Source organism: Stegodyphus dumicola, chromosome 3, assembly GCF_044657685.1.
Source record: "Stegodyphus dumicola isolate Sdum_Otavi_A_Nest chromosome 3, ASM4465768v1".
Classification (NCBI taxonomy): domain Eukaryota; kingdom Metazoa; phylum Arthropoda; class Arachnida; order Araneae; family Eresidae; genus Stegodyphus; species Stegodyphus dumicola.
Genome location: NC_140770.1, coordinates 233,083,277 through 233,096,652, shown reverse-complemented (window position 1 = coordinate 233,096,652; position 13,376 = coordinate 233,083,277). Strand labels below are relative to the sequence as shown.

Sequence of the window (13,376 nt, the reverse complement as noted above, 5' to 3'; positions counted from 1 at the left end):
CGCGCGTTGAAAGAAATGTTTAATAAAGTAAACAAATAAATATTAAGCTTTTTTTTGTAAATTTTGATACCCTTTAGACCATAATTGCTCTTTATTTCATAAATTACGGTTTCATATTTTTAATTTTATAATTTCTGCATGCCATCTTACCAGATTTAAACTGATGATCTATAATCCGGAAAAATCGATAATCCGGAATCGCCGAAGTCCCGACGAGTCCGGATTAAAGACTTTTGACTGTGTGTGCTTTTTACCGAGTTTAAAGATTCACCAAATTTTCCTGCATTTTCATGCAAATTTTTGTAATTTATGAGAAAATAGCAGTGTAGATGGATAAAGTTAAAAGTGTGTGCAATGCCAGTTTTGTGCAATTCTGGGATGTTTTTTTAAGTAAAAATAAGTCGACGTGTAAATGGTTTATGTGTATGTGCTATTCTGAAAAACATGCAAGGAATTTGCGATTCTGCACTTTTTCCCAATTTTGCAGTTAATATTTGTCATGATTAAACAGTTTTGTTACATAAAATTTCTAGCATAAGTGTAATTCGGCTAGTAGATTGTTGGAGAAAGTGTTGAGTAAATAAAAAGAAAAGAAACATGTCTTTACTTCGTGAAGACAAAATGGCGGCGAAAAAAAAATGGAGGGTTGCTGTAGCAGAGTTGGTCGCGAAATTTTCGCCAAAAAATCGCCAAGTTACCATAATTCAAAGATCAACCAAAATATCAGATGCCATTATAGTTCTTTTTAACAACTACATGCATGCCAGTTCCTGGGTAATTTCAGTTATCTTATAAATAATACTAATTGAGCAGTAGGATTTATATCAGTGCTTTCATTCATAGTTGAGGAGAAGAATTTAAACTGCCAATCTTTGGCTCTAACTGAGATGTTAGATTTTTACTGATGGCTTTAAGTCTGTCAGCATTTTTTGTGATGAGCTTAGTCTCAAAATCTTTTTTCTTGTCTGGACATAAAGCATCACAAAATAGGAGCATGCATTGCTTAATGAGCCCCTCATCACTGACTTTATTACTTTCAGCCATATGGTACGCTATAATGTTACTTGCATATGTAGCTGTTTCATGGGTATGTTTACTTGTTTAAAAGTTTGTCAACCTGATAATTCTTTACAAAAATTTTCAACTTTTTATTTTATTTCATATTCGAACATTGCTTCATAATTGAAATTCTTAAGTTTTGATGTAAAATGATAGGAAATGGTATATTCTTTGAAGATTGCTTTAGTTTGATTGCAGATGAAGCACACTGATTTATACTTTACAGCTCTAAGAAATATTTCCAGGTCCATTCATCCTTAAATGTATGACACTCTGAATCACTTTGTGTTTTTAGTGGTCGTTTTGAGATGAAATATTTTAAGAATATCCACAGTAACCCAAACAAGCAACAAGATACCTTTTAATTATTTGACCAGTATTTAACAATAATGCTCTCCATCTGCCAGCTTTCTATTAAGTGATAGATGCAATAAGTAATGCTAGAATTTGCCCACAAGCAAGTGTAGAAAAACATTCATCAATTCACTATGTAGTGTCGCCTATCATCCTTAATATCAATAATATTGCAAATATATAAATATAATTTTTCAACTTCTGTCAAGCCATAGTTTGCCCATCTCTAACCTAGCCTAATCTAATGTTCAGCACTGTGTTACGGAGGTATGGTAATTTGCAATACATCAAAAGGAGTAATGTTTGATCTCTTACCCCCATTAAAAAAATATGCAATTTAGGTTTTTACCACATAGTATCAATTTTTGTAATATTTCACAATAATTATTTAATTGTAAAAGATAGAAAATAGTAGTAATTCTAATCTTCGGATAAAGGTTTGCGGTTTCAGAATATGTAGCTCAAGTGGTAAATCAGAATATTTTTATAATCAGAAAACTAAGCTGTGATTATATCAGAATCTTCTAAATAAAGCCTCATAGTTTTTATAAAACTTTTTTTTTCCAATTTTTAGTGGTTAAAAAATAAATTATGACTGTGTCCTGGATTGGTTTGTTGTAGTTCTAAAACATAATTATAAATAAAATTTATAATTAAAAAATATTCTATTATTTTTTAAAGAGTACCAATTTAAATTTCAGTTCATATTCTATAGCAGAACAAAATCTCAAAAATCAGTACATATACTCACTTTAGTTAATATTATACAGGTTGCAGAATTTGAATGGCCCATCTCTGCACACACAACTTTCAGTTTTTCTGTTTCAGGTAGAATGTCAGATATAATTTTAATAAGAAAAATTCAAGTCGATTTTATTGAAAATTTACTTATTTTATTATATAATTTTACTATGAAGTAGCAGAACATAAAAACTGGACAATTTTGCATATTTTGAAACAAAAATTGAAGTCCTTGAAAAGAGGACATATTTTAATCCTGTTGATAAGTCTGTTATAGTAAATTATGAGAATGGGATAGTGTTTTAAAATTATAATGCAAAATATAACTAACAAAGTTCAAGTTGATGTTTTGATATTTTTAACTTTAAAATGACTTTATAAGGTTTTTTCCTCCCTCTTTTCCGCATGCCTTTTTGGTGCAGTTGGAAGCATACTCAACGCATATTCAATAGGTCGAATCCCTGCAACAGCATTGCACATTTTTCATGTCTCCAGCTTTTTTTAAAAAAATTAATGACTTCACAACTTAAAATATTTTTAATGCGAATAACTTCGCATTATGAACTTAATCATAAACAAGAAATGCTTAACTTATCCATTTGTTGTTTTTCTTGAAAATTTTTATATTTACCTATCAATATCAACATTAAAATATGTCTGTATGTGGTGTATATCTGAAATATATAATTTCTTTTGATACATTGCACACAGTATGTTCATTTGGCGAGTTTTGGAATTTGTCATAAGATGTTCCCCCCTTCCCCAATGCCGGGCATTAGCCATTGTAGTCGGTCGTAACTTTATTGTGTAAGCACCTAATAGTAGGGTTACCATTGCCTCCTATGAAGATACAGACATTTTACATCCTTGCCTTCTCTGAGATTCAAACCAAAGCCGGGGCAAAAAATTGTGGTTCTGATGATAATACATGTTATCCCCTGACATATGTAGCTTTAGTTTTAAAGTTCAGTATGTTAGGAAAACATCTCTATCATACCAATTAAAAATTTTTCACATGTGACTCATTACAATTTTTAGAAAAAATTGCCATGAATCTGTTCAACATGAGATTATAAGTTTATCTTTTAAATTATAGTCTTACGTTGTAAGAAAGCCAACCAGTTTTAAGTTCAGAATTAGGTAAATTCAACCTTGTAGTACTAAGCTTCTTTGGAAAATCTATATATTTTAATGAAGACTAGCATATTGGCCCTTGTGTCCAGGAAGAAAAAATATGTTTGTATACAATGTCCTAATGTTGCTTTACAAAATAAATAAAATAATATACATACTATTAAACTACTGTTTGCTTGTGTTGCTTATCAGTATAACCAAGTGAACTTTTAAAAATAACAAAATTCTTAATAACATATATTTTTTAATGCCAACAAAATTGTTAGTAAAATAATTTCTTCATGAAATAATTTTTATGAATATTCACACAACTCGTAGCATGACAGTTTGCATACAAGAAGAACAGTAAATCATTACCTTCATTATAGAGATCTACCAATGGCTGAGAAGATATGACCTGTAAATATTGGTTGGTCATCTTGGCTTTCATAAAAAATGAAATGGTTGTATAGGATTTTTATTAGTTTCTTCACGTGTATTATCAGTGCATTCCAGTTTTCCTTACAAATTCTGGTCAAAGGTATTCCTTCTCTGATAGTTAGTCCTTAAATTTATAGGCCCACTAGCGGCCTAGCACTTAAGTCACTGAGCATGTGTAGTTTGACCTTAAATCAAATTCAAGTGAACAGGCTGGCTGCATGGTTGGTTTTCATGGTTTTTCCCATGTGTAATATAGTTGAGCCATCATCCCATAAAAAGTCTTCCATGAAAGTGTCCCTGGTGCTTTTCCGTTTTGTTGACAAAAACAATAAAGTCGCCAATAATGGTACAACTGATGCCAAACAGAATATCTTCACTGGTAACATTTTACGCTTCATTTTCAGAATAAGTTGCAGCCATTTCTTATCAGATTGATTGTTTCTTTCAATACTGGCATACAATTACATATAATTTTTACAAGATAGTTAAATTTTATGCCCTAAGACCATTCGCAGTAATTAAGTCAATTAGGATGCAATCACACTGCTCACTGGAAAGCGAAAATATAAAAAGGCAAAATCAAGGGTTAACTTCATCAATTCTAATGAGATTGCACTACCGAAGTAAAGCACTGCGGTTTTACATAATTTCTAAGTAAGCTATTCGTACGAATTGAAATAATTCTTGCATTTAAACTATTATTCCAAATTAAGATTTAACTTGAAATTATTGTAGATAATTACTGAGAGAATTAGATTTTTGTAATGTAGTTTACGTGAGATGAGATCACTTGGGATCATAAGATAAGAACCAGCGAATCAGGATGTTAAACCATGAGAGCATAGTAAATTCTTAAATTAATGTCTTTATACAAATTTATTGGCTTTTAATAAAATTTTAAATGATATTAAAATCAAACCATATCAAAATAAAAAAATTCTTAGAACTAACATTTGTTAACATTTTTTATGTGTATACTGTATGCTGTCGCCAACAAAGTCTGCTTGACGAGATTTTAGTCGGCGAAACGGTAAAGTACCGTGTCCCTCCCTATAGGCACATAGCCTTTGAGTTGCTTAATTAATTTAAATTTATTTTCCATAGTAATAATCAAACTTATTTCATTAAAAGATTTCCAGTGAGACTGATATTTAGTGATTGCGCGAATCAAACTCTTAAAATCTTTTATTCAAGCCGTTAAAATCTTTTGTTGAAACTGCTGGAACCTTTTATTTAAAACTGCTGGAACCTTTTATTTAAAAAATGATAATAATCTGCCCATAACTATTGATTAACATTGAACAAGATTATAATTCTGGAAAATAGTTTTTTTTTACACACATGTAATAATCCCCTCCAAGTTTTGTTATGTATGTTCTTAGTGCTGTAATTATTAATATACCTGATGTTTCCTTATATTAAAAGATAATTCACAATGTTGTGCTCACAAATGTGCATGTTATTTCTAGTTAGTATTCTAATCATTATAATCATTATTACAATTCTAATTATTCTCCTTTCTCTTACATTAAATTTTCCTTGAAAGCAACTGCTCAGATTTATATAGTTTTTTAAATGACTAAATTTACTTTTTAGGCATGTTGAAGTGACTACATCTACAAATCATAAGTATGTATTTACTTTAAAATCATATCCTGGTTTTCCATCTGGCCAAATGGGTTTTAGTTTACCTATGGTAAGTGGTATAAAATTTAAAATATTTATCTTTTCCTAGAGTTTTGAAGCATTTTATTATGCAATTTATGAATATTAAAATTTCAGAATATGTTGAATTCCATGTTTCAAGTGTTCAAACAATATACTAACTTCAATATTTGTGATATTTGTAATAGTCATTAATCTTGATCCATGCCAAAATAGTATTTTTAATACCATGCTTTCCTGTCAGTCCATTAAGCACTTTTTTTTTTTTTTTTTTTCTTTTCTTTTTATAGAGGAAGTGGGCAGAATTATCTCTAGGTCAAACTTTAGAAGTAAGACCATACACATTTGATCCAAATATACAGTACATTGCAAAGATGACTATTGAAGTTGATTTTTTGGAAAAGAAAACGTAAGTTTTTCTTACAGCTTAAATATTTCCCTCTATATCTTATATTTTGAAGCTAATAATGTATTATCCCCAACAGCACGGTGTGGTCGCTGTGACATTGCAAACGTGTCATGCTGTGATGACCTCATTGTCGCAGCGATGTAGGTGTGGTTTAATGTTCACTCTCTGTGACGTTAATTGCGACATTTATATGAAGTTGCATTGTCATGTTGATGCATAATCGCACTGAGATGGTGTTGTGAAGTTACCCTTTGATATTGTTGTGAAGTCGCAGTGCAACATTCATACAAAAACACATTGTGACTTTAATATAACATAATAAAGTGCCTTTAGTGTAATATCACTAAAGATGCAAATGCATGTCACACAACCAGGGCTGTGGTGTCGGTAGGGAACATGACTGACTCCGACTCCTGAAATTTTAAAGACTCCGACTCCCCCATGTATATATATAAACATATACACATGCGTTACAGCTTATTTTTTTTTTTTTAATATGAAAGAAGTAATAGATGCTACAGGAAGAAACAAATTGATGGCATAGAAGATTATTTAATTAGTATGAAATGGAAAATTTTGCATTATTCATTTCTGTGAAACAGTATAGCTTTGGCAAGATCTTGTTTTATAGAGGACCGTAGATCTGATCTGATAAAACTTCAGACCTCAGAATAGTCTTTCCACATTAACTTGAATAGGAGGATGTATTGTTACTGTTAGGGCTACTTCTTTTAACTTTTCAGGAGAGATTTGTGTAAGTTCTAGAAGAGGTGTCTTACAAGAGCGATCATATTTCTATATTTTTTCAAGGACTGTGTAGAAATCTTTCTTGTATTTTTTCATTTTTATATCTAAAGGCTCTTGGCTCTTTATTTTCATTCACATTGCCTTAGCCTTTTCAATTGTCCAAATATTTCTCAAAGTCTAATTCGTCGTTAGAAGCGGATGATAGAGACTCAGTTGCAATGTCTGCAGTATGACTGCCCTGATATGAATACTCCAACTGGAATCTACATATATTGAACCGAGAAAGATCTCATTATCTGGCAAACAAGTTTCTCTTTTCTTCATTGAGGAAATGATTCCTTTTGCAATAAGACTTCCCATTTTAGAAAAAACAAACATCACATTCTCACAGAAACAATCCTCTGTTAATTTTTCAGATTGTAGCCCTTTTGTGGCTATTGTAGAAAGAAGAGTTTCCAATTCTGCAACATCATCCTACAGTTTTTCTGCTAGTGAAGCATTAGGGTTATCTACATCTTCTGAAAATGTTCTTAATTCTAACAACCTCTTTTATCATCACATATGTACTTCTCCATCATGTTGCTTGACTGCTCCTTTTCCTGCTCACCTCCTAAGAGTGGCCCCCAATTTTGGGAGTTCTTGCTACTATTGCTACTTGCCTAAATTTACCAACAAGATTTGTACCATAAGGTTCCTTCAACCCATCTCTAACAGCAAGTTGCAAGGTGTGGACTGCACAATGCATTTGCTTGACTTGACAGAGTTTTGATGACTCTTCAACAACATCATCTGAAAATCCATCCTCCTCCCTTATATTTATTTATTAATATGTCAACAAAATAGGAAATAACTAAATGTTTATTAATGTATATATTATTATATTTATTATTAATACCCATAAATAAAAATAATAACTGTCTGTCATTAATTTTTTTCAGTTCTCTTAATTTCATTTCAAATTCAAACTGTCCAACAAAAACTAGAGTCATTGTGGTTTTAGCGACTCCAGCTCTGACTCCTTTTACCCAAAAATCTGCCTAACTCCAATTCCGACATCATAGCCCTGCATGCAACCAACAAGATTTGTACCATAAGGTTCCTTCAACCCATCTCTAACAGCAAGTTGCAAGGTGTGGACTGCACAATGCATTTGCTTGATTTGACAGAGTTTTGATGACTCTTCAACAGCATCATCTGAACATCCATCCTCCTCCCTTATATTTATTAACAACATTACATTATAGCAACACAGGATTACTTTCTAAATGATAAGCAGGATGTACTCCTATTTCAGTAAACAGGTAACTACAACAATGTTTTAGTGATCTAGTAAGGATCCTCAAAATGTTAAAATTTTTAAATTCAAAATTTTGGAATTATTGAAAATATTCAACATAATCATTTGAAATTTTCTCATCCTACTAAGGTTGCATCTCACCCTATTAAGCTTATATAACTGCAATCCATTTATGTTTATTACATGTATGCATGACTCATAGTGTACAGAAAATGCAAAACATAGAATATGTGATGCAGAAGTGAACATATGGTGATTTTCTCAGCATATTATATTGCGAATACTTGTGAGTATATTACTTGTCCAGAAAGTACATAATTTTGCTTTCATTCTTTAGAATTTGATATTTAAAGACACTTCATAGTTTTCCAAAATTTTTGTATTGTATTAAAAATCTGAGTTTGTATTATAGCGTATTAAAAATTTAACTATATTTATTAATTTAACACCTTTTCCCACTCTTTCAAAATAGGAATATTTAAAAGAAAAATGCTTTGGCTTGAAATATTTACAATAACTGTATTTCTTATAATAATAACTGTTTTTTAATTTAATACCTTTTTCCCCTCATTCTAAACAGAAATATGAAAGAAAAATCTATTTTGCTTGGAATATTTTTTTTATTGTTAAGCTTTTAATACTGTTTTCTATTCTCTATTTCTCTCTTCCTTAATTGCTTTTCTTCCAGAAAAAGTGCTAAATTATTTTGATAATTGGATGAAAGAAAAACATTTTGATAATTGGATGAAAGTATTACATTTATAGGACATTTACGTATTTGAAGATTTTGTTATATAACTGTTTCGTTTTGAATTAAAGGCTTTTGTAAATCAACAACACAATCATAGTTTCCAAATTAGTTGACTACAATCTTGGTTTTCAAATTAGTGATTTGTTGCTTAATCTGTAATACTGAACGAATAGTTATGGGTACAAAAGTCAGTAGCTGGAAAACATGGTTATGGAAACAAAATTACAGAAAATATATATTTATGTTTACTTATATTAGTTATACAAAACGGGCATGATCTTTCACCATTATTTCTCCATTGACAAATTACAATTTTATGAGATTTTTAAGCTATACATTTAAAATAACTCTTACACTGGACAGCATCAATATATTTAAATAATTGTATTAAGGTAAAAATATCTTATAATTTGTTTCATTTGATGATTAATGTGAATCACTTGTTTTAAATATTTCTACATCTCCTAAATGCATTTTTCTGTTCTCTTAACAATTAGAGATTAAATTTAATGCAGTTTTACACAGTTTAGTATGCAAAAGCATAAATTTGCATGAATTAATAATTCCAGTTTATAAAACAATCATTGTTACCAAAGCTGAATTACGGAAAATCTGTATTACTCACTTCTGAGAATGTACACTATACTATAACCTTCATAGCAGTGCCTAAATACTATTAGTAGCTCTTTTGGCAAATCATATGGTGAATGAAACAGCTGTTTATGTGATAAACTTCACAAGTTCCTTTATTAATCAACACATATGGGAAGTAAACACTCAGTGTATACTAACTTAAATGATTATAGCAATAATTAATATATAATTAATTGAAGAGAAATTAAAAAATTATTAAGAATGAAGTGATTATTGCCGAGAAAAATACTAGAGATGCATGAATTTTATAGAAACGCGAGAAAAATTACAATGATGCTTCTTTGCTAGCCATAAATTTCTGCAAACATAGAATGAAATCAGAACCATGTTTTAACTTGGGCATTTTGAATTATTTTAATATGATTTTACAGAGCAAAGATGAGGATTCGGAAAATATGTTGATGTAAAGATGAGGTAATGAGAGAGACTCATTCTTGCTGTTCTTCTCATTTAATATAAAAAGATTCAGTTTTTTATTCGATTTAAATAATATGAATATATTATATTTTACAATCCATAGTTTAAAAAAACTGTTACTTTAATCTAAATGAATCTGTACATCACAGAGCCGTACCATTTTTGGGCGAATCAGGCACTTGCCAGGAAAGAGGCACAAATATTGTATAAGTAAGGATTTGGAAGGTAATAAAAACGTTTAGGAGATGCAGTTATGAGATAAGTTTCAGATATTAAAATTTCATGATAAGGCTCTGATGCTGTTCTTTAAGGTATATCTTTTTTCTTTAAACTGGACTTTCTTTAAAATTTTAATTTTTTTTATTGAAATCAGAAAAGATTTCAAACTGTAAAGTGTCAAAAAGGCATCAATACATATTTTTACATTTATTTTATTGTTTTTTTACTAGACTGGAATTAAAGAAACATTTCCCATAGTATACTTTTAATTTAAGATAGATTTTTTTATGTCTGTAATATAAAAAATAGTTTTTTAATTCACTTTTAGCACAGTAAGTATGAAAACACATTTATGCCTTTCATTTTAGAATCTACGCAATTAAAACTAAATTTCAGTTATTTACTTAAGCTCAAATTGAAATTTTCTGTATTTATGAAAATAAAAAGGATTGCACTTCTTAATTTTGTAGGAATAAATTAACAACTTTTGTTAAAATTTTAAAAAATAACAAAAATATAAAACTGTGTCTTACATTAAAAGAAATATTTGTTTGTCCTATAGTAAAAGGCAGTGCAATTATACGGAATTTTCAGATCATTCTATTGATTCTGCAGTAATTGGCTTTCTGCTATAAACAAATTTCAAAAAAAAAAAAAAAAAAATTATTTGTTTATTTAAATGCAGCAAAGAAATGAAGTCTGTCCGAATAAAAAGAATTCCATGAAATTATATTTTACCTTAAAATTGGTTTTCTTCACCTGTATGGTGGCAAAGGCTTCATTTTAACGAATCAGTGTTTTATAATATGCAAATTTCCAAGTTATAACAATGGAATTTTTAACTTCCTTTGTGATTTCCTTTGTGTTTGTTTGTGAAAGATTTCTTTCTTAATTTTTTTAATATGGTTGCAGAAATTAGTATCTTTTCATTGTCTATTTCTGCAAGTGTTATGTTAAAGCAAAAGAGGTGATTAGGTTAGATGTAATTTTTAAATTTCTAATAACAAAATAAAATATCTTGCTTGCAGAAGTGAAATACATTAATTTAAAATAAAATTATTATTTCAAATCAAGATTATTGGTGAGGCTTAAATATGCATTTCGATTTATAGTAATTTTCATTACATTTATAAAATTTTCTACAGTAGGTTAAATTTTCATAAAATACAATTTGAAATTTGGTTTTTTTATAAAATGAAGTAACTTGTACTTTTGGAGACAGATTAATATTATTTTACACTCTTTTGTAACGTGAGATTTTAACTTATCTCTCAAGTAACAAATACTTTTGCATAGTTGGTTTTCATACTTTTCTTGGTATTTAAAGTGAATACGAGATAATTTTCCTTAGGAAGTCCTCCACAAAGGGCATTCCTTCTCTTAGGTGTACACAGCTCTCATGTGTTTTGTCATATTCAAATAACCTAACCCTACTAAGATTTTTTTTCTAATTAAATCTCTTAATAAGGAAATTGGATTACTTTAGGAACACAGCTTAAATATATTATACGTAAAAGTGTGACATAATTTGTGGAAAGAAAAGATTTAATATAATAAATTTTAAAATGATCTCAGAAATTTACATTAAGGAAACATATAGAAAAGTTCAGTATTTTAAAGTAATATGCCATTTGTAAAATTATAGTAATTAAAATAAAAATATGAAAAGTGTCAGGTTTTAAATTACGTCCAAAGGGGCTTTTTTTTAACGTTCTGTGTTTTACCTTTATTTATTAAATATCATGCTCTTTGCGCTTAAACCATAAAATTCAGTTCAACAGCAATGTAGCAAAATAATTTTAAAATGAGCATATCTTTAGAATTTCCGATACACAGTTCCACACGTTGGAGATAAAAAGGTTTAAAATTTCTAAGCAGGGAGGTAAAAAGGAGAGTAAACTTTCGATAATGCCCTTGCTTCTGCACTCTTTGTAATACATATAAAAGTTAATTAATTGTCAGTTCATTATTTCTTTTTGTTCATAGCATTTAAATTATGCTTTTATTATTATATATTAATTATTACTGATATTATTTACAGTATATAATGAATAGTGCCTACCTGAAAATGTAGCACTGACGATATGTTCAGCGAACAGAAAGAACATAACTAAAAAATGGTCACGAAAATCCTTAAGAGAAACAAACACTATGCAGACAGCAAACTCTTAGGTCAGCCTCTTTTGATATTACTAAATACGGTAGAATGTGACTGCATTCACCACAGAATATAGTTCAACGATTTCTAAGTATCACATCGATAAAAACATACTATAAACTGTCAATATTTTTAATTTAAAAAAAAAAAAAGAAAGAAAGAATTGCAAGCTGTTAGCATAAAAAAAAAATTAGTTAGAAATGTTTTTTGAAACACATAACAATGAATCACGAGGGCAATGTCAGCACATAAGAATACCTCCCATTAAAAAAGAATTATGTGAGGAAGTTCAGGGTGGGGGAGACTGAAAAATTTCCTGTGGTCACATTAAAGTTTTGCTGTGACATTTACACCCATATCACTATATTATATTTCTGCGATGTTGTAGCATGGTCACAAATGTAATGGGGAAAAATGTACTGTTGAGATGTGAATGCAATGTCATAGCAACTGAGTGTGCTATATGGGATGCTAATGTAGCTAATTAAAATGATTTAACTGTTTATTATTTTCATTTATTGTTATTTATATATTTCAATTTAAGTACTACTTTTGTCATATTATTTACATCAGTATACTTTATTTACATTACTTTCAATTTAAGTACTACTTTTGTTTAATAAAACCTTGTTTTTCTATCTTTTATGTAAATTTTTATTTTTACATATTTATTTTATTTTGCTAGCACAACAGAACCGTATGATACCGATAGAATGGCTACAGAATTTCTTGCATGTTTTTGTAAACAAGCTTTTACTGTGGGACAAATGGTAATGTTAAATGTTAATTTATAACTTTAAATAAACAGTTACTAACTGTGGCAAGCATTTATATTTTGAAGTTAAAGAGTATTTAATACACTTTTGTATTAGATTGTTTTAAGGTTTTTTATAATAGTTTTCTAAAAATCCATTCACCTCTTAAAATAATGTAAAATTTTGTTATGAAATATTTGAAATGCATGCATTTGAGTATATTTTGTGTTAAAGAGGCATGCTCTTTCTAAATATTCTTATTTATTGTATCATACATCAAACTTTAAGTTGTTAATTTTACCTATCATTGAATATTTTTTGATATTTTGAAAAAAAACCTACATCTTTTCACCTTCCTTTCACTTTAAAATTTATATCATTCTTAGATCTTAGAATTGAAACTGTCAATTTAAATTGTGACTTGCATTTAAAATATTTTGTATTTTAATAATTATTATACTTATATCCATCCGAGTTGTAAATAAAAACATTTGCTAATTTTCTTTTTATTTTACGTTGGCAGCTTTTAACACAGGTGATAAATGTGTGAGTAATAAGGATTATGCATGCAATAATAAAGATTAAGTCTTGCATTC

The 13,376-nt window shown here is 29.1% G+C and overlaps 1 protein-coding gene across 1 annotated transcript in view; it reads left to right on the top strand.

The window, feature by feature from the left end:
* LOC118189079 (vesicle-fusing ATPase 1-like) overlaps positions 1-13,376 on the top strand; it is a 103,495-nt gene that overhangs the window by 7,034 nt on the left and 83,085 nt on the right. The window contains exons 3-5 of the mRNA XM_035359625.2: positions 5,305-5,404; positions 5,664-5,782; positions 12,711-12,795. Coding sequence (XP_035215516.1) covers positions 5,305-5,404; positions 5,664-5,782; positions 12,711-12,795 — 304 coding nt within the window. The remainder of the gene's footprint in view (positions 1-5,304; positions 5,405-5,663; positions 5,783-12,710; positions 12,796-13,376) is intronic.